Here is a 23,066-nt window from a genome sequence, read left to right as displayed (position 1 = left end):
CAAAGATGCCCCAGTAGCTCCCCATCTTCTTTTCTGCTGATTCACTGCACATTCTCTGTGCTGCTGTCACTTACTGAGCTTAGGGACCCACTCACAATATACAGTACACATAGAATAGAAATGTCACAATATAAGGCTGATTAGTAATTAATACAGATAATTACTACATGGCAGCACAGAAACCAGTGCAATTAGCATCAGAATTTAATAATCAGCAAACCTGTAGCATCAGCTTATATTACAGCCAGGGAAGCTCATTTTCTGCTGGATAATTAGTGACGAGCCCTAAGCTTAGCTTCTCAACAGCCAATCAGAGCCCACTGAGCATGTGAGTGTCACAGACACTTTCCAAGATGGTGACCCCCTGTGACAAGTTTGAAGTCCTGGATCATTGCTGCTATTGACAAGCTGAAACTTTAGCCTCGTGCAATAAGATCAGTATATAAAATATGGCATTCAGCCATATTAATTTTTACGTTTTAGTTCTCCTTTAAAGGGGTGTTTCACTTTTAAGTGACTTAGTATAGTATAAAATTGAAAATTCGAAAACAACTTTTCAACCTTTTGGTATTCATTATTTATTTAAAGGTTTTTGAATTATTTGCCTTTTTCTTCTGACTTTTTCCAGCTTTCAAATGGGGGTCACTGCCCAATCTAAAAATAAAACAAATGCTCTGTAAGGCTACAAAGTTCTTTGTATTGCTACTGTTTATTGCTCATCTTCCTATTCAGGCCTCTCCTATTCATATTCCAGTCTCTTCAGTTATTATTCAGATCAATGAATGGACCCTAGCAATCGGGTTGCTGAAATTGCAAACTGGAGAGCTGCAGAATAAAAATCGAAATAACTCAAAAACCACAAACAAGAAAAAATGAAGTGAGATGCACCAACACAATAGTGATGCAATGGGAATGGAAGCGGACTTGATGCAGGCATGGTGCTTGTCAGTCTCATTAAAAAGTAATATACTTTTATACTATTCAGGAAAACGATTTTCACCCACTACGGGGCTGCATTCATTCCAGAATTAGCCGTGCACAGATCCGATCCGCACTCCCAGAGCTGGAAATTCCAAATCCCTTTGCCTTTTTTTATTGCTAAACTCATGTTGATTTAATCTCTTTTCATGTAATTGTTCAACGTGATAATGACTACTCAGCTGCTGTATTAAGTACAGTCAGGGCAAGTGAATTAACCACCGGCAGTTCCCACTTATGAAAGAGCAGGCTTAAAAGCTCAGGGACAGAATATTCCAGTCTCCTGGTATTACCTAGAATGCTTTCCAAGCTTCTATAGACTATCCTGCTGGGGCTAGTGGAGTGACGGCACACTAGATACTCCTTCAACTCTACTATTAATAGATTATTTCTTGACCAATCCTTGCCCAGTTTCTTAGTAGAATATAGTCACCTAGATGAACCAGGCACAGATATTACCAATTTTATAACCCAAACAATTAGTGATGTGCGGGTCGTTTTTTTCCCAACCTGCACACGACCCTAACCCGCCCTCCCTCAGCCCGCGCGCAGACAACTTCCAGGTTCCTTTTATAGACGGACGCCGACTCGCCCCACCAATGACCTCACAAAAGTGGTGGAGCTAGCAGGCATGCGGCTATAAAGCCAGAAGTTGGCATTTGAATGTGGCTCACGAGGAAAGTTCGGACGACTTCGGAAAACGAAACGATTAGCACTGGCGATTTTTCATTTTAGCCATCGCATAGTGAGGGAAGGCGTTTGGGGAGATTGTTCGCTGCAAAGACAAGGCGATTTGTCGCCAGGCGACCAAATCTCCCCAAAACGCCCTGTGTGACCTTACCCTAAAGGGCAAAGTGCCTTTCGTTAGCAAAAATTTGCCAGGAATCCCATCGGCAGGGACATCGTCAATTTAATAACAGTCGTAGAGGACAAACCTCCAGCGAAAGAGACTGTTGCTAGTGAAGTTTTGCGCCTTATCGCCCAGGCGAACGATCATTACTCCGCAAATTCACTAAAGTGCGAATTTTACCTCTTTTGCCAGTTTCCTTCACAGCTTAGACCTGCCGAACTGATAACATTTCAATCTTATGTCAGTGATATCTTATCCAGTATGCCTAAAAGTAATAAAAGTTCTTAAAAATGCTGGTGTTTTTTTTCATATTTTAAAGATTGCCTTCAAAAGCCCTAATTATAAAAGATTTGTGTTAATTTTTTTAACCAATTTGAGGGGCATGTTGTTTTAGGGTGGGCTCATGTCAAGGACATTAGAGGATCTCTTTTGCCTTTATTTTGCTTCCTTGGACATTTGTAATAATAAGTGGCCACTTCAAGCATTTGCACCAACATCTCTAATAAAGACATATATATGACCTATATGTACCTTCCCTATTCAAATTGACCTAAGCTTAAAAGTACAAAGTTTCGCAAGGCAGAATTGAACTCTAGCGATAGATCGCTAAAAAATGGTGCTGATGAATTAACGCTAGCGAAACTTTGCCAGCGTGCATCTGCTGAGACGCAACTTCACATTTTAGTGAATTAGCATAGTGATAACGAATTTATGCCTGGCGAAGTGGCGCAAAGTGTGGTGGAGCGTTTGATGGCAAAAGCTCGCTCTTTAGTGAATTTGCCACTTAGTCTTCAGTTGTCCTTTAATCTCTTATCCCTCAGCTTGATATGTTTGCAGCCTGCATTGAGCAGATGATGATGATGATTTTATTTCTGCGACATGCTGAATGTTGCATAATATATTATGTAATAACACGAAACATTATTTTAGTTCTTTTTTCAAATTTTCTCTTTCAGACAGGAAACAAATATCATATTCATTATGAAAGAATCAACATTTCTATATATAAAACCATATTTACAGTAATATAAAGTGCTTTAGCCACAATAGCGGAAATGAGTTCCCAAATAGACACATTTTTCATTTGGAGGCACCTGTGCTATTTAAACATGTGTTGCCATGGTGCCTTCGCACAATTAAACATAATTTGTTCACTGTGAGCAAACTTAGGGGGATGTTCCTGCTGAATTGTGCTTTGTACAGGGGAATACCTATGCTGCCATAGTTTTATGGGATCTCTCTGTACAGACTATGAGCAAACTTAGGGGACTGTTCCTGCTGAATTGTGCTTAGTACAGGGGAATACCTATGCTGCCATAGTTTTATGGGATCTCTCTGTACAGACTATGTGCAAACTTAGGGGCTGTTCCTGCTGAATTGTGCTTAGTACAGGGGAATACCTATGCTGCCATAGTTTTATGGGATCTCTCTGTACAGACTATGAGCAAACTTAGGGACTGTTCCTGCTGAATTGTGCTTAGTACAGGGAATACCTATGCTGCCATAGTTTTATGGGATCTCTCTGTACAGACTATAAGCAAACTTAGGGACCGTTCCTGCTGTATTGTGCTTAGTACAGGGGAATACCTATGCTGCCATAGTTTTATGGGATCTCTCTGTACAGACTATGAGCAAACTTAGGAGACTGTTCCTGCTGAATTGTGCTTAGTACAGGGGAATACCTATGCTGCCATAGTTTTATGGGATCTCTCTGTACAGACTATGAGCAAACTTAGGGACTGTTCCTGCTGAATTGTGCTTAGTACAGGGAATACCTATGCTGCCATAGTTTTATGGGATCTCTCTGTACAGACTATGAGCAAACTTAGGGACCGTTCCTGCTGTATTGTGCTTAGTACAGGGGAATACCTATGCTGCCATAGTTTTATGGGATCTCTCTGTACAGACTATGAGCAAACTTAGGAGACTGTTCCTGCTGAATTGTGCAATACCTATACTAATATAATTTTATGGGATCTCTCTGAAGCTTAGCCAACACTGGAACTGCAAGTTACACCATTAAAACCTTTACAGAAGGTAGGGAAAACAAAATAAAATTAAAGATAATCATATGCTATGGACTTAATATTGTCCTTTAACAAAGAGAAAAATGAAAGGTATATAGTGGCCCTTTGTGGTTTGCCTGACAATAGCCATGCCACAATAGCTGAAGCCATAACCTAGCCGCTAAGTGACAAGTAGATGTGGGGGAGCAACAGAAGTGGCCCCTTGTCATTTTTGTCTTACGATTCTCAGAAACGTTCGGTGTAGTGGAGCGTGAAAAGCAATTTCCCAACAGGCTAATATATATATAATATAAAATAGCCGTGGCAGTCACGTAAAATACAGCACTTACCTTGTGCAGGGAATACCCAGACTCAAAAATAATCGGGGGAAGGAGAACCAGAAAGAACGTGTTGGGACGGAACATTTCCTCTTCCTGTTGTGGGGGGAAAGAAAATAACATTTACAAACTACAATAGAGTTTATTTACCCTTTAGACAGCAGCACAAAAGCTGTTTTGGGTTATCGCCCAAAAGCATTGCGTGCAGTGCCGCAACTTTGGGTGGTAACAACCTATAATCTCTGAAAAGTGCTGTGTAAATGTGTTAAGCGCTATATAAATAACCCATAGTAAACCATTGTTCATGAATGGCAACCCACAGTGTTACCATTTACATCAACATGAAGCAATTTCTGGCAGTCGTGAGCAGTACACAGCATGTGCCAAAGCTCCTGTAAGGGCAATGATACACAAGGATATCTGGAGTTTACTGCACCCTATACCCAAGACTGGATGAAAAGAGACAATTATTAGGAATGTCAAGGTTATTGAGTGTAAATTATAAACCGAATATCCCCACTCTGTAATGCACATCTGAGATCAAACATCAACACAGTCATGTCCCACATCAGCACATTTGTTGTCACTTATAGGAGCTGCACAGCACTGGAATCCTTCCATGGGGTAATTAGATCCCCCCCAACACCAGGCACAAAGGCTGTTCAAATAGGGTCAGGGCACACAGGCAGATTCGGGGAGATTAGTCACCCGGCGACAAATCTCCTCTTCTTCGGGCAACTAATCTCCCCGAACTGCCTACCCTTGCCTTCCTGCTGGCTAGAATGTAAATTGCCGACGGGATGGTGCTCGGAGCGATTCGTTTTCCAAAGTTGCCCAAGATGTCTCAAGAGGAAACTTCGGGCAACTTCGGAAAACGAATCGCTCCAAGCGCCATCCCGCCAGCGATTTACATTTTAGCCGGTGGGAAGGCAGAGGAAGCAGTTCAGGGAGATTAGTCGCCCTGGAGAGGAGATTTGTCACCGGGCGACTGTACTGTCTAACGGAAACAATATGGCTCCTCCTTCCCATATGCGTAAATACAAACAGAGGTACAGGACCTGTTATCCAGAATGCCAAGGACCTGGGGTTTTCCAGATAACAGATATTTCTGTCATTTGGATCTTCATACCTTAAGTCTACTAGAAATTCATGTAAACATTAAATAAACCGAATAGGCTGGTTTTCCTTCCAATAAAGATTAATTATATCTTAGTTGGGATCAAGTACAAGCTACTGTTTTATTATTACAGGGAAAAAAGATTGATTATTTGGAAAAAATGGAGTCTATGGGAGATGGCCTTTCTGTAATCCAGAATTTTCTAGATAACGGGTTTCTGGATAACGGATCCATCACCTGAGAGAAGGAATGTGGGAGAAAAAAATGGCATATTTTATATAGTGAACTTATTGCATCAGCCTAAAGTTTGAGCTTGTCAATAGCAGCAATGATCCAGGACTTCAAACTTGTCACAGGGGGTCACCATCTTGGAAAGTGTCTGTGACACTCACATGCTCAGTGGGCTCTGATTGGCTGTTGAGAAGCTAAGCTTAGGGCTCATCACTAATTATCCAGCAGAAAATGAGCTTCCCTGGCTGCAATATAAGCTGATGCTACAGGTTTGCTGATTATTAAATTCTGATGCTAATTGCACTGGTTTCTGTGCTGCCATGTAGTAATTATGTGTATTAATTACTAATCAGCCTTATATTGTGACATTTCTATTCTATGTGTACTGTATATTGTGAGTGGGTCCCTAAGCTCAGCAAGTGACAGCAGCACAGAGCATGTGCAGTAAATCAGCAGAAAAGAAGATGGGGAGCTACTGGGGCATCTTTGGAGACACAGATCTTTACTGCTAAAGGGCTGTGGTTGCCTTGGGCTGGTACAGAAGCACAAAACATCATGTGCAACATTTCTAGCTACTTTAGTTAGGTTTTAGTTCTCCTTTAAAGTTCTAATGTAAGCATTGTCTTTATTTAGTCCAGTCAATGTTTTCCTGTTCTGATTGGCTACACATTGGTCTAAACCTGAAAGTTTCAATGATGGGAGAAAGATAAGCTCTAGGCATTAGTATTATGATTTGATATAGACTGGTTCTCTATTCCTGCCCTATGTGATAGCAATTCCCCTTGAAACAAAACTGCTGCTAGTCAATCCAAAGCAAGGGCAGCCATTGACAACCTGCTTGGAGGTCCAAACAGATGCTGCAACAGACAAATTAGGCCTTCTATAGCTGTTGCATTTTTCTGTATGGCAAAGCAACATAGCTTTGCCTCAACAACAACTCCTATAACATATCAAGAATGAGAGCCAGTGACTGGATCATAATGTGGGTCTAGGGAGACCCAATGGGAGATGTTTAGCAGCTTACTGGCCTATTTATGGGGTTGTGAGGCTAAGTTATACCATCTTATTTTTAGGTGTGTGTAAGAATTAGGTTAATTAAGTATAAGCATATATAGTTTGAATTATGTTTAACAGAATAATGAAGGGTATAGTTGTTTACATCAAAAGGATTGTACACTTGCTGTTTGGCTTGTAAAGTACTTGCTGAGAAGTTATCATCATTATCGTCATCACATATGTCTCAATTTCCCCAAAATGTTCCAGACAAGATCATCTGAGACCAGACGGCCTGGAGGATTCATCATAGAACATGGACTAAAGCAAAGAAGGACTTTTACCGATTGGTCAGAACTGAAGCCTTTGGAGACCCCCTTACAGGGGTATAAAAGGTCCAACATTGGGGGACTGTTTTTGGAGTGTTTATGTGCAACTTGTGTCATACGCGAGTGCCATTCCCCGTGCGAATAAATCTTATCGGATTTCTTGATCTCATAAGTCTAGGTGGCATTATTTCGTAGATGAGATTTCCTCGGTAGATAGAGACTGGTTGCCCGACAGGGTCTTTCCAACAGGCTCGCCAACTCAAGTACAAGGTGGCAGCTTTTATCTCTGCGGTTAGCCAAAACCAATGAAGTTTCCTGAGGCTTTTGAGAATGACTAAAACATATTTTATCTTTTGCTGCTACCTGTGGGAACATTATAAGTGGCATGTGCCTTCACCCTCATCGTGCACCATAGCGAAGCCTTTACATTTCCATCAACCCTTCCGCCTCTGCCTAGAACGCAGGCCTGTTTCTCGTTTCCAGTAAACCTGTTATTTTTGCCGTAATTATCTCCAGCTGTGCAGCACAAACCTTTTCTCTGAACTGAAAGAATATTTAATAGCGGAAAATGATGGCGTGCATTCAGGATACAGTTAGCCCTGCGGTACATCAAGAACTGAACTACATTCTGCGTGGGAAACATTTCTATTCAGACCCTTGTGTCTGTAAAACAATACAGATAGTAATTGGAGTGGACGACCAATAGAAAGTTGCGTTCTGCTTACGGGGTCGTGAAAAACTCCGTAGAAGTCTGTATGAGAACCACCTGCTGTTTGGTTTTGATGTGCAGGTGCTGAATGCGGCCATTAGGATTACTGCCCTGTGCAAAGCCGACAATATGGAGCAGTGTAGATAGTGAGTGGTTTACCCTTGAGTTAACTTTTAGTATGACATAGAGAGTGACAGTCTGAGGCAATTTGCAATTGGTTTTCATTTTTTATTATTGAAGGTTTTTGACTTATTTAGCTTTTTATTCAGCAGCTCTCCAGTTTCAGCAATCTAGTTGCTAGAGTCCAAATTCCCCTGGCAACCATGTATTGATTTGAATAAGAGACTGGAATATGAATAGGAGAGGCCTGAATAGAAAGATGAATAATAAAAAGTAGCTATATTTGCTACTTTTTAGATGACGTCAGCGACGCATATTTGAAAGCTTTAAAGACAATGGAAAAAGGCAAATAATTATAAAACTATAAAAATAATCAGTGGAAAAGTTGCTTAGATTTTGCAATTCTATTACATACTAAAGTTACCTCAAAGGTGAACCACCCCTTTAAAGGGCAGAGTAGGGTAAAGGCAAAAAAAATAAAATCCCATTTTTACTTTCTTTAATGAAAAAAAACCTATCTCCAATATACTTTAATTAAAAAATGTGTATTTTTTTTATAAGAAACCTGACTGTATGCAGTGAAATTCTCCCTTCATTTACTGCTGTGGATAGGAATTATCAGACAGTCCCTAACTGTTCTTCAGGGAAACAATCATACTTATGAACAGCAGGGGGAGCCCCCGCCTTACTTCCCAGCCATGCAGAACTCAAGCAGCTTTGTTTGTTTCCCTGTAGAGCAGTCGGCGACTGCGTAGAGATTTGTATTGGATTTTATTTTTGCCTTTACATCCCCTTTACTGTTTCCAACTCCAGCTGCAGGGACAAAGATCATGGAGCCAGATTTAAACAGATAAACTGGGATTCTATTGGGAGGATTATTTTGCTGCAGCCACTGGTTCTGCAGAGTTGGAGAAAGTTTATATTAAACAATACAAAAACTATAAACTCCACATTAGATTACATGACAACACAGGACCCAGTGCAGTCTGTATATTCTGATTATTAATCAGTCTTGTGTATCGGCTTCTGGCAGATATTATTTGACTTGTGCTGTTTTGATAATTTATGATGATCCCTAAGCAGCCCAGACCACACTGAGCATGTGCACAGTCTTGGTCTTGCAAAGATGTATAACAAAGTTACAAGATGGTGACCCCCTGTGGCCAACTTTGAAAGCATAAATCATTTGTTTGATTAGGCTTGTGGTGCAGTAAGTTCATGTTTATGTTTAGTATACAAAATACAGCATTTCTAGCCTTATTCTATTTTACACTTTTCTTCCTCTTTAAGTAGCATTTTACAGATAATGTTCTCTCTCCAGAGCTAACAATCTAAGGTTCCTACTCCATGCCTAGCACACATCAATTTCAGCGGGAGCCAGTTAAACAATAAATAATGTTCCTCTCAAGCTTTCTGGATGTACAGCTGCCATGTTTTGCATTTACAAGTTGAGGCATGTTGGAAGTTGTAGCTAAGCAGCATATGCAGTTACTGGTTAAATGTCCCTAATAAACAGCTTCTGTAATAAAAAGTCTTAGGTTTGTCCATATCTAGTAACCCGCAGCAACCAATCAGATGCTTGTTTTCAAACAGCTGACAGTAAACGGACGATTGGTTGGGATGGGTTACTCGACAATAAGAAAACCATTAATTACATTACCCAATTAGTTTATATCACTTGTGGATTCAGCTCAATATCTAATCCTCTGTGCCGGGAGTTTGGATCAGCCAAAATCTACTGTGAATCTACCAAAATAAAATATTAAGCACCTATATGGTAGTAAAAAGTATAGTCTAATATTAATCTGTCATGATTACAGGAAAAAGGATTCAGTTTTAATAAAGTTCCAATTATTAAAGTCTTCAGAATCAGTGTGTGGATTGACATTCATTTAATCCTTTAAAGACATGGTACTGGTTTTAAGAGCTTACCTTCCAATTAGCTAGTTTCAGGGACTCTACGATCTTTATCACGGCCCCCATTAAAATACCTGGAGAACAGAAATAAAAATGGATTACAGTAATCTTATTGCAGGAGGGTGTAATGCAGTCAACACCTCTTTGATGATAATTTATCAAGTTGTAAAACATAGAGAATAGGCCACCGAGATATGTATCCCAGTGTAACAATTGTTACTATATTCCCCTTCTGGCCTGAGAAGGCTGATGCCAACTGATTCCTATGCCACCTAAGCTAAAAGGGGCATCAAACTCTTGGCTTCTCCATGTAACAGGTAATTGTTTCTGGAAAGGTGCATGTTTAAACACCCTTCGCTGTTCTGGGTTCTCTTAAAAAGTATAGCAGGGTTTCTGTTCTGTAACACGCAGATTTAAGTGGGGCCTTATCAAAAACTGGAATCCAAAATGGCAAACTCTGAACAAATGAAATGCCACTACTTACAAGATCGGCTACCATGAGCCGACTGATGCATGCCTGGGGTCAAACTGATGCTCACCCCAAATGATTGGGGCTGGTTAAAAAAAATTCCAGCTTAGGAGGATATCATTATCCTATCAGGGGTCAATCAGATAAGATTTGGGATACACTCAGGGCCGCCATTAGAAATCACGGGGCCCCGTACAACAAAATTTTTGGGGCCCCCTGGGCCCCGCCCACACTGACGACCAAGCCCCATATCCCGCCCACATCGCAGTTAAAAGACCACACAGACATCAGCGCTAAAAAAGTAACCCCCCCCCACACAAGTTGTAAAAAGCTATTGATGGTCAGGGCCCCCTTATAAAAAAAATTGGGGCCCCAAAAAAAAAAATTAAATTTTTTTTTTTTTTAAAAACATTGGTGGCAGGGGCCCCCTGTTAAAAAAAACTTGGGGCCCCAACAAAAAAAAATGTAAAAAAAAAAAAACATTGGCGCAGGGGCCCCCTTATAAGTTAAAAACAAATTGGGGCCCCAAAAAAAAAATTTGGAGAAAAAAATATTTTTTTGAAAAAAAAAAAAAAAATGGTGGCAGGGGCCCCCTTACAAGTTAAAAACAAATTGGGGCCCCAAAAAAATTTTTAAAAAAAAATAATTTTTTTTTAAAAAAAAAAAAAACTGGTGGCAGGGGCCCCCTTACAAGTTAAAAAAATTTGGGGCCACCAAAAAGAAAATTAATTTTTTTTTAAAAAAAAAAAACCCAAAAAAAACAATGGTGGCAAGGGGCCCCTTACGAGTTAAAAAAAAAATTGGGGCCCCAAAAACAAAAGTTTTAAAAAAAAGATTGGTGGCAGGGGCCTATAGAATATTAAAATAATACATTGGTGGCCAGGGGATTAAAAAAAAAAAAAAACACAAACTGGTGTTCAGTAGCAATTGAACTCATGGCTTCAGTACTTCAACTTCGCCTCCTTTCGTGACTTCGGGTCTTTTCACCGCTTCAGGACTTCAATTTCGGCTGTTTTCGTGACTTCGGGTCTTTGCGCTGCTTCAGGACTTCGGCTTCGGCTGTTTTCGTGACTTCGGGTCTTTTCGGCGCTTCGTGACTTCGGCTTTTTCCGTGACTTCGGGTCTTTTCGTCGCATCAGCTTCGGCTTTTCGGCACTTCCGCATTCGGCACTGAAGAGGCAAGACGTACGGCTCGGGCGCTCGTAAGGGGGGCCCGGATCTTCAAAAAAATGCAGCGCTGCCGGGCCCCCCTTCATGCCCGGGCCCGGTACGCTTGTCCCCCCTGTCCCCCCCTGATGGCGGCCCTGGATACACTTGCTTGCTGACCTCTACCCATGCATGCCATGGCATCAGTACAAGTATATAAATCATCCATTCTGTAAGATGAAGTACAGGAATGGTCAGCCAAGTGAAGGTCTCCCAATTTAAGAAGTAATGTAGCATGTTGGTAGTATTTCAGCATTTGATTTGCCATGCAAGTAAATTAGGGATGCACCAAATACAGGATTCGGTTCGATATTCGGCCATTTTCAAGCAGGATTCGGATTCGGCCGAATCCTTGTTCCTGCCCGAACCGAATTCAAATGCTTAAAATCATGTAACTTTTCGTCACAATACTATGTGCGTGGCTCTCTTTTTCTCTCCCCCTCGCTGATTTGCATATGCAAATTAGGGTTCGGTATTCAGCCGAATCTTTCACAAAGGACTCGGGGGTTCGGTCGAATCCAAAATAGTGGATTCGGTGCATCCCTAAAGTAAATATACAATTATGTGCAGTTTTTGCATTTCCTTGCAATGCAACTAACTTAGGGGCACATTTATCAAGGTTCGAATTCCTGTTTTTTTGTTGTTGTTTTTTTACTCACATGAATTTGATTTTACTCCAAATGCGAATATATAACTATCTATTAATAAAATCGAATATGTCAAGCTCAGATGAATTTTACCGATTGGAAAACTCGAATCCGAATAGAATTCGACCACACTCGATTCGAGTTTTTTCTCCAAAAAAAACCCTGAACGTCAGGAAGGCTACAAACAACTCCAAATTGGTCACTGCAACTCTCCCATTAACATGTACAGTAATTCGGAAGGTTTTAGATGGCGAATAGTCGAATTAGAGTTCTTAAAGGGCCAGAGTATGATAAATCTCAAAATTCGAATTAAAACTCAAATCAAGCTTGGAAAATTCACAATTAGAATTTGAGAGTTTTGACCAAAATTTTTTTTTCGAAAATTCAATTTGACCCTTATTAAATCTCTAAAGGCAACATACCGAGTCGGCAGCTTATTGGCCCATGTGTGGGGCCATCCGACAGGCGTCCCCAATCGATATCTCGGCGAAAGTCGGCAAGATGTTGATCGGGACGGTTAAAAAAACTCGTTGGATCGCGGCCACATTTGTACATTGATGCGGTCCCGCAATCTGACCGCCTGTATTGCCTAAATTCTGATCCGATCATTGGGCCGATTGGATTAGCCCAATATCGCCAACCTCAATGTGGGCATATCTGGGAGTGATCCGCTCATTTAACGAAATCGCCAAATGAGCGGATCTCCCTGTGTATGGCCACCTTAAGTGTTGAAACAAAACTAATAAAATGTCTGTAATCACTTTTTTATACAATTTCCAATGTCCCTCAGTTTAGGATTAAAGCAAAGGTTATTGTTAGTAATAAACATAGGAATTTTGGGGGGTTAATGAAAGGAAGTAAACAGAGCCAGACCATAAAGAACTGTACTTTATAAACCACAAGTATCCAAGTTTCCAAATCCCAGCTGTTGTTGAACTACAATTCTCCCAGCACTGCTGGAGTGGGGTTGTTTATAGTTGATTGCAGTTTGGACAACCTTGGTTTAAATACAACCCCTCCCAACTAACAGGCAGAGCTTCTGAAGAAGCCCTAGGAGCTAAAGAACTTTATAAGAAGAGTCACCTTGTCTAAACAGACTTAAAAAAAGATTGCAACACAAAAATGATTTCCTGCAGAGCTGAAAGAGGCTTTTGCAACGATTGCAGCCTTTAGAAATAGCTCATGAATCAGCACATGACAGAATGGGCCCTTCCCAACACAGTCAGACAATCACAAGATGCCCATTATTAGAGCCTCATCCCAGACACGTCAGCTTTGTAGTCAAGATATAACCAAGGACGCCCCTTGTTCTAAGGCAGTCAGCGAATAAAAATGCACAATGAACTAATTGGTCCATAGTCCAAGGTTCTAATCAATATGGAAACCATTCAGTGGCCACCAGAGGGCTCAGGGGATAAGAGAGGAGATTGGGAACAAAAACGGAGTGACTAAAGGAATCTGTTGAAATCTCTAGCAAGGAAAAGCAAGATAAAGCCCTGGTCCCTGAATGGGTTTCAACTCACTGCTGGGTAAAGTTAAAATAATAATGAAGGGCAAATACAAGACTCTTGTCTTTTCTTTTATTATCGGTTACAGACCTTTCGCCTCCAGCATTCTGCAATAACTTTTGCTGCAGTTTCAGTTTGGCCTCAGATTCCATTGTCCTTTAGGCATAGTTTGACTTGGGGCACACGGTGAGATTAGTCGCCCGCGAATGTTAAAAAGGAAGTCGCCGTGACAAGGCGATCGTCTTTGGGCAGGAAAGATTTCGCACGACTTTTGATTTCAAGCGATTTATATCCTATAGTGCTTCACGCTACGTTATCCTCCCACGCATGAGACGGAAGTCATCTCGGCGTGTTCATTCCCTCGGCCAGCGCAAGAATTTACATACTATGGCACCTACTAATCTGTGTGTGTGCTTGTAGGAGATTTCAGTACTTCTCTATGTACATGCTATTTCTGACAAATCGTTCCAAAAAGGGTCTCTCTGAGCATTTTGGAGCTACAGGTGATCTCAAATCATGCTGCATGCATAATAGCTGGCAATTTGCATGTAGCTGCATGCAAAGACAAAACGAACGACTTTTTAAAAATCGCGGGCAACTAATCTTCCCGTGTGCCCCTACCCTTAATAGGAATTGTACTTAATTCAGCAGGAAAAATCCGAGACACCATAAAATGTTATCAATACAGGCAGTTCCCTGAATGATCCATCTTTTCCCATTATGCCCACCTTGAGGCGGGCAATATTGGGCTAAACTAATTGTTTTGCCCTTGGGGGCCAAACAATCGGATCACAAGGACTTTAAAGGGGAAGGAAACCTAGTCGGCGCAAACCCCCCCACCCCCCCTCCCGTTTGTTGCCCACTCTCCCCCCTGGCCTACCCGTCCCGCTGGGCAAATGCCCCTAACGTGTTACTTACCCTTCTGCGCAGGTCCAGTCCAGGGAGTTCACAGACGACATCTTCTTCCACGCGATCTTCTTACTGCTTTGAACGGCGCATGCGCAGTAGGATCATTTCGCCGGTACGATCTACTGCGCATGCGCGTGACTTTTGGCGCATGCGCAGTAGATCCGTACCGGCGAAATGATCCTACTGCACATGCGCTAAAACGCTGTCTGTGAACTCCCTGGACTGGACCTGCGCAGAAGGGTAAGTAACAAGTTAGGGGCATTTGCCCAGCGGGACGGGTATGCCAGGGGGGGGGGGGAGGATGGTTTGCGCCGACTAGGTTTCCTTCCCCTTTAAATGCAGGTTGTCGAGGAGAGGACTACATCAACAAGATGGTGCAGTCCTCACCCCCAACAGGATATTTAAACCTATTACAAAATCTAAACACAAATAAGATTTTTTTTTAAATGTTGCCTGACATTAGACAAGGGACACATATAGATCGTAACATGTTACAGGGCACTGGGCCATTATAAATATTAGTGATGGAAAATACTGCACGTAAGTGTTAATTACATAAATTCTTATAGCAGAGGACTGCTCTCCTTGCTATGCTTTGTAGCTATATAGAGTGTGCACACTAAAGGACTGAATGCATGTCATGCACATAAAAGTGGCTTATATATATATATATATATATAAAATCTGCATGTGCTATATCCCTGAGGCATTTTAATGGTTGCTGAATGACAAATCCCAGCATGCGCAGCCATTAGCTGACTTTAAGCTAGGGACAAAAGGGTGACTTTCCTGTTCTGCTGAATTGCAGTGCTGTAGATGCCCTAGGTGCATTAATACAGGCAAACATTGAGAACTTAGAACAATCCATCACACCTACCCTCTAGCTGTTTCAGCATGCACAAAGTTGTAAAGAAAGGACTCACCTAAAGAAACGACGGCAACACTTTCTGGCAAGAAATGAAGTCTGTACTTTATCAAAAGATGCACCAATATGATGCAAATGGCTGAAAAAGAAAAAAAAGAGGAGAAGCAATGAATGTTGTAAATATGTCAAATATATACATACAATATATCTTGATATGTCATATTTATATAATAAGCAGGCTGCTACTTAAAACAGTGACAGTATCTATGCCACTAGGACTGAATGTTCTGTTATACAGATAGCTAGAATCTCAGCCATAAAGCAGGACAGGACTGCTGCTTACAATGGGGATCAGATAGGATCTGTGCAGCCACTGGGACAGAATTCTCTGTTATACAGATAGCTAGAATCTCTGCCATAAAGCAGGACAGGACTGCTGCTTACAATGGGGATCAGATAGGATCTGTGCTTGTGGTGCATTGGCTTGGGGTGCAGTAAGTTCGTGTTAATGTTTAGTATACAAAATACGACATTTCTAGCCTTATTCTATTTTAGACTTCACTTCCCCTTTAAAAATGAAGCAACTATGATTAGCACCTATTTTATACGCAGACATTGTCTATAGTATGGGAATCAATGGAATTCCAGAGGTAAGAGAAAAGAGAAGCTGAATCACATGACTGCGGCCCCATGATATAAGACACTCAATCAGCAAGACTTTCTTATGACTGTAGCACTTGTGATCACAGAAGTCACTGAGTGAGCTACATGATTTTTCACCTTCAATTAACCTTTTGGGACAAATGGCTACTAATGGTACACATTGTGTAGGGAATATACCCCCATCTACTGGATTACAGATGGGTTCATTGCAGCGTTTCAATTTGGGCAGCAGCTATTTGATCCAAGGAGTCTACCATTCATCCATAAAGGTTGCATTGTACTCATGCTAATCTTGGGCCCCTGAGCTCAGTTAACATACAGGAGCCTAGAGCATATGCTGTGAATCAGCAGAAAAAGTTGGGGATCTATTAGGGGAATCTGAGGAACATGTCTTTTATATTAAAAGGCTGTGGGTGCCTTGGGTTAAAAAAGACCAATATGTAATGTGCAGCATTTACTCTTTGCACACCAGACTTCCTGTATGCATATTCCAGGAAATCCTCATACACACAGCAAATCAGGAAGGAAGTTTATAGTCTGTAATTTGTTTTTTGCTTGCTAACAAAGCTTATATAGAATTTAAAAAAAATAAATGTTAAAAGGGTCATCACGGAAATCCATTAGGAAGAAAACGATAAAACATTAATATGGCTGTTCTTGTACAACAGGGGTACTGCCATATCTCAGAAGTGCTGCCAAGTTTTAAATGTAATGTTTTTAAAAAATAAATCAATATTCTGCCATTTTTCATGGTAAGAGGGTGACTGCATGACAAGATACCGGTTGCTGTGACTAGGAAGAGTATAGCAGCTTTAACGCGGCAACACCCTTTGCAAAACAAACTATTTTAAAAAACTGTTTAAAAAAATAACCAGAGTCAATCAAGGAAGGTGCCTTTAAATGCTACATTTTTTACTAAAAAATTTCTCCAAGAACCTTACCAGTATCAGACTATACATCCCCTTTCATAAAAAGGGCACAGAAAAAAAATTGGATTCTTGGAATGAGGCAAAATTTCCTTAAGGGTCAGGCCACACGAGTAGATTCGGGGAGATTAGTCAGCCCAGTGACAAATCGCCTCTTCTTCGGGGCGACAATCCCCCCCAAACTGCCTTCCCCCTGCCCTCCACCGGGGGAAGCACCGTGTGTGCATTGTCTCAGACGATTTTCGTTTTAGTCGGCGACTAATCTCCCCGAATCTGCTCGTGTGGACTGACCCAAACGGTTGTTCACCTTCCAAACACTTTTTTCAGTTCAGTTGTTTTCAGATCCCCAGAAATAAAGAGTTTGTTCAATTACTTTCCATTATTTTTTACTCTTTTTCTAAGTTTAAAGTGTAATGTTCCTGTGTCTTGTGTTGGAGACTGGCAGCTCAGGAATTCAGGTGTAGCCTCTAAACTGTTACAATTTTGGAACATTGAGTTGATACATTTCTCAGCAGTATCTCTGGAGTATTAGCAACTACTGTATCAATATTCTAACTGGAAAGTCATTATTTCTGGTGATCTATCTGAAAACAACGAGTTGTTTGAAGGTGAACAACCACTTTAATGTATCACTAAAGGAGCAGTGATGACGATTCACCTTACGTGAGTCATAGTAACAGAGTGGGTCTCACAGTGCAGGCCACATCTTTAATACACAAGACCAATATTAGAGCTGGGGTGGCGGCAGGAAAAGTAAGAATCATAAAGAGGGAATTGTTGCTTATTTGAATCCATTGACTTGAATGATTAAGTGTAGCACGAGTTTCCTGCCGAGAGGTCATGTGGAAAATAGTAGGTTTCGTTTTTTGGTTTTTTTTAACTGAAGTACTTTTCTGCAGTAGTGAGCGGCAATACACTTACCATCCCTAAAGGCTTGTGCAAGATGATGATTTAAAGGGAAAATATCCCCAGTTCTGTAAAGGGTATTTATATGCAATAAAGCAATAATCCTGCTTTCTCGCGATCTCCACCACTTTTTTCACAAACCTGTCCTGTCTCTTTCTGCCCCACCACCAATTGTGCCATTTCTCCTGCGGCTCAATCCTGCCCCCATGGCTACACAGCAGCTTGTTTATATAAACTATAGTAGTACTTATCTGTTATCTACTGTGTATCCTGTGCTTGAATGGCTGCCCCCATGGCTACACAGCAGCTTGTTTATATAAACTATAGTAGTACTTATCTGTTATCTACTGTGTATCCTGTGCTTGAATGGCTGCCCCCATGGCTACACAGCAGCTTGTTTATATAAACTATAGTAGTACTTATCTGTTATCTACTGTGTATCCTGTGCTTGAATGGCTGCCCCCATGGCTACACAGCAGCTTGTTTATATAAACTATAGTAGTACTTATCTGTTATCTACTGTGTATCCTGTGCTTGAATGGCTGCCCCCATGGCTACACAGCAGCTTGTTTATATAAACTATAGTAGAGTTTCTGAAGCAAACACACCAGTATTACCACTGCAGCTCAACACTACATTACATTTTCATTACTTTAAAACACTTTCATATTTTGGTGTTACTGTTTCTCTAACTGCAACAAAATATTATTAAAATCCCATGTCTTACATAACATTAAATCAGTTGCTACAACGCTGTTGTACAGCATAAATAATATAAATAAAAGAAGCTTCTGTACATAAATATTACTTTTAAAGACCTAATTGACATAGTTCATGCACCATATAATAAATAATGGAAATCTAAGGATATCACAAATCACGGCACATAAGATTTCCAAGACCAAATACCTTATGTGACTGCACACAGGTTATCAGAGACAGCAATAGATAAAAGCAAATTTCCATAGTTAGACTTACCTAAAACTAAAAGACTAAAGAATATAGACATGCCACTTGACTGTTCCTCCTGCTGAGCTTGTACCCCAGTTTGTACTGGTATAATTGGTTTTTCTGGCGTAGGAAGCACAAGCTTTGTCGAAATTGCAAGGGTAGTGAAGAAGGTGGTGTTAAAATCTCCATGGCTGACATTGTGAAATCTGTAAAACATAAAAGGTTCACTTATTAGCTAGGTAAGGCAAGAAAAACATGTATCCTGTGCTATACAAAATCTAAATACTGCTCTCATTCCTAAAATGTAAAAACAAAACAAAGTAACCCATTTACTACTATTATCTCAAAGTAGAGCTGAGAAATATATTGGACAGATTGATAACGGAAATAAAACCAAATAAAATATTCAAGGAATCGTTTGCCTTTGAGGTAACCTTTAGTATGATGTAGAGACTGACAATTTGCAATTGGTTTTCAGTTTTTATTACTTGTAGTTATTTAGCTTTTTATATTTCAGCAGTCAGGTTGCTGGCTCCAAATTCCCCTAGCAACCATGGACTGATTTAAATAAAAGACTCAAGTATGAATAGGAGAGGGCCTGAATAGAAAGAGGAGTAATAAAAAGTAGTAATAACGATTTTTAATCTTAAATACGTTTTTTTTAGATGGGGTCAGTGACCTGGAAAGAGTCAGAAGAAGGCAATAATTAAAAAAAAAAAAAATAACTGTAAAAAAATATATAATGAAAATTTTCAATTGAAAAATTTCTTACTAAAAGTTAACCTAAAGGAGAACCACTCCTTTAAAGGATAACTAAAGCCTTGCTAAAGAAGTAGGTAGAAATGTTGCACATTGGGGGTCATTTATAAACACTGGGCAAATTTGCACCTAGGCAGTAACCCATGGCAACCAATCAGATGATTGCTTTCAGTGTTCAACCTGCAGCCGGCTGAAAAAAGCTCATCACTGATTGGTTGCTGTGGGTTACTGCCCAGGTGCAAATTTGCCCAGTATTTATAAATAAGCCCCATTATGATTTGGGTTTCTGTACCAGCCCAAGGCAACCACCGCCCTTCAGCAGGGAAGATCTGTTCATTTCTTTCCTTCTATTGTGTACACATGGGCTTTTGTATCAGACTTCCTGTTTTCATCTTAAACCTCCAGGGCTTGGGCTTGAGCATGCTCAGTATGCTCCTCTCCCCTCCCTGCAGTAACCTGAGCTCAGAGTTATGTGCGAGCAGGGAGAAGACTCAGGCAGGAAGTGATGTCACAGCAAGCTAATATGGCAGCTGCTATCCTAAACAAACAGAGACAGTGTCTAGAGCGGTTTACTCAGGAATGGAAAAGCATTCTAAAGAATAAGAATGACATTCTAGCTTGCACTGTTGTGGATAATATATTGGCAATAAACTACTTTGGTAGCTTTCCTTCTGTAAATGTAATTGCTATTGAAATCAGCATTTGCTTAACTACTGACTTTTAAAACAATGTTGCAAAATCCAGTCTGCTCCAGCAAGACAGGTCTGTTAATCCGTTGGTTTAGGTTACATTGTTTCACAAGCCAGAGCCACCAGGGCAGAAAATAGAAAGGGACAAACACTCCTTTCAATAGCAATACATATATAACTAAGAGAAACATAGGAAATCTGTAATTAATATATATTGCAAAGTTGCTTAGAATTAGGTTTTCTTTTTTAGGCCAAAAATAATTGTTTTGGGTTGACATATCCTTTAATAATCAGCCCTTTTTTCATCAGCTTATATTAGAGACCAACTTCATTTTCTGCTGGATAATTAGTGACGACCCCAGTGGCGGAACTACCGGGGGAGCAGGGGGTGCGAACGGGTCAGGGCCCGCAGACCCTCAGGCACCCCCCTGGCAGCGCCACGCACCACTGAAATCCACCCGGCAGCGCCATGCGCCACTGAAATTCGGGCCGTACAGAGGGGGGCAGGCCCTGGTCCGTGACACGCAGCCGGGCCCCCTCCAGTTACGGTACTGGACGACCCTTAAGCTTAGCTTCTCAACAGCCAATCAGAGCCCACTGAGCATGTGAGTGTCACAGACACTTTCCAAGATGGTGACCCCCTGTGACAAGTTTGAAGTCCTGGATCATTGCTGCTATTGACAAGCTGAAACTTTAGCCTCGTGCAATAAATTCACTATATAAAATATGCCATTTTTGTTCATATTTATTTTTAGGGTTTAGTTCTCCTTTTAACTCCAGACAGAGAATTATTTCCACTTGGATAGCAGCACAAAAACCATAAGCAATCCCATCATGTATCCACTTTAGCAAACATGATATAATCTGAGGCTAAAATAATACATTTGATGAATACAGCAGGGAATGTTTAACACTGACAGGCTGTGGAGTATTATTAAAGGAATTCCTACAAACAGAAATGTCAACAAAGAGAACTGGTGTCAGCTGCTCTGCTGTTATTGTACAAAATAAAAGCAATGATCACAGGGCCTCTGATTTTATAAAGTCCTCAGGGAGAGGCCAGTCTGCAGCGCGGGTAACAGGTGAATCTGCAGCACAAGGAAACTACAGCTTCAACCAAAATGAACGCCCAGAATAGAAATAAACATCCTCTATAATAAGCCTCCGGCTGCCTCTGTATTCCACCCGCCCGTATATAACGGAATAAACATTTTCCCTTCGAACCCGGTAATAATAAAGATACGTACTCGCCTTCCGCCATCTTGGCACTCTCACGCGAAGCCAAAATAACCATAAATGCGTGCAATATTCCCGGACATCCGATAAGTTTCAATCGGCTTCCGCCCTCTGAGAACAGTTGTCACAGCAGCTTATCTATCCAGCTCGGTCACCATAGACTTGACTGAAGTGACGTCACCTCTGATACGGAAATGGTTCCCGGATGGGGATGACGCGGGTTGTTGCCTAGGAGATAGAAATGCTTGAGGTGACAGTAGTTACTACTCAGGGCTATGTCTGTGTGATGTGTCCTATTAGGGCTGCAGCCATAAGACCAGGTGGAGGCCAATGTTTGAACTATTATTAAGTGTACTTATGTAGAAGCCCTAACTGACCCTATATCATGTCCTCCCTCCCTGCCTCAGAGCCCCAACACTCAAGTGCTCACTTTTCTGAGGCAAAAGAAGCACCATTTTGTTTCCCTTATAAGGGTATAGCTTATTGTGCACAGAACATTCCTTCTCTGTATATTTGTATTTATACATATGGGAAGGAGGTGCCATACTGATTCCCTTAGACAGTACAGTATGAGGGTATAACTTATTGTGTGCCCAGAACATTCCTTCTCTGTATATTTGTATTTATACATATGGGAAGGAGGTGCCATATTGTTTCCCTTAGACAGTACAGCATGAGGGTATAGCTTATTGTGTGCCCAGAACATTCCTTCTCTGTATATTTGTATTTATACATATGGGAAGGAGGTGCCATATTATTTCCCTTAGACAGTACAGTATGAGGGTATAGCTTATTGTGTGCCCAGAGCATTCCTTCTCTGTATATTTGTATTTATACATATGAGAAGGAGGTGCCATATTGTTTCCCTTAGACAGTACAGTATGAGGGTATAGCTTATTGTGTGCCCAGACATTCCTTCTCTGTATATTTGTATTTATACATATGGGAAGGAGGTGCCATATTGTTTCCCTTAGACAGTACAGTATGAGGGTATAGCTTATTGTGTGCCCAGAGCATTCCTTCTCTGTATATTTGTATTTATACATATGAGAAGGAGGTGCCATATTGTTTCCCTTAGACAGTACAGTATGAGGGTATAGCTTATTATGTGCCCAGAACATTCCTTCTCTGTATATTTGTATTTATACATATGGGAAGGAGGTGCCATATTGTTTCCCTTAGACAGTACAGTATGAGGGTATAGCTTATTGTGTGCCCAGACATTCCTTCTCTGTATATTTGTGTTTATACATATTTTAGAAAGCTGCAAGATTGTTTCACTTAGTACTGGATTCAGAGAGCAGTGTTGGGTTGGCCTACCAAAGAATCTTCCAATGGGCCACTTCATTTTCATCCTTATTTCCACTGTGGGCCTGTATAAAAAGCTATACCATTTGACACTATTTATATCTAATTGCTGTTTGAATTGGCTCAGGGTGTCTGTGGAGACCCATTTCGACCCTGTCACAGATTTGTTAACTATTTAGTTACTGCCTTGCCCCAGGTTTAATATTTCCTCTTGTTCGGCAGTTTTCCTTTGGGTGAAGGGGCAGCTGTGCCAGGCTCTTCTATCTACAGTATCCAATGCCCCTTGAAGCTTTGAATATCAGCTTACACTTATTATAGGGTGTGTGTGACATTGTACAAAATGTATATTTTACTTTCAAATCAGATTGTATAAAACATGCAAATTTGCATTTGCATTGCAGATGGAGTTAACACATGCCAGCGTGAAGCTATTATG

The 23,066-nt window shown here is 40.9% G+C and overlaps 1 protein-coding gene across 1 annotated transcript in view; it reads right to left on the bottom strand.

Moving 5' to 3' along the window:
* Positions 1-21,497, bottom strand: part of slc9a8.S (solute carrier family 9 member 8 S homeolog) — a 55,040-nt gene extending 33,543 nt beyond the window's left edge. The window contains exons 1-5 of the mRNA XM_018238162.2: positions 21,334-21,497; positions 18,666-18,844; positions 15,251-15,331; positions 9,604-9,662; positions 4,185-4,268 (exon numbers count right to left, since the gene is read on the bottom strand). Of these exons, the coding sequence (XP_018093651.1) occupies positions 4,185-4,268; positions 9,604-9,662; positions 15,251-15,331; positions 18,666-18,844; positions 21,334-21,380 (450 nt within the window). The 5' untranslated portion in view covers positions 21,381-21,497. The remainder of the gene's footprint in view (positions 1-4,184; positions 4,269-9,603; positions 9,663-15,250; positions 15,332-18,665; positions 18,845-21,333) is intronic.
* Positions 21,498-23,066: the final 1,569 nt, after the last annotated feature.

Source organism: Xenopus laevis, chromosome 9_10S (genome assembly GCF_017654675.1).
Source record: "Xenopus laevis strain J_2021 chromosome 9_10S, Xenopus_laevis_v10.1, whole genome shotgun sequence".
Classification (NCBI taxonomy): domain Eukaryota; kingdom Metazoa; phylum Chordata; class Amphibia; order Anura; family Pipidae; genus Xenopus; species Xenopus laevis.
Note: the sequence above shows the minus strand (reverse complement) of the source record. Positions and strands in the feature narration are given on the sequence as shown.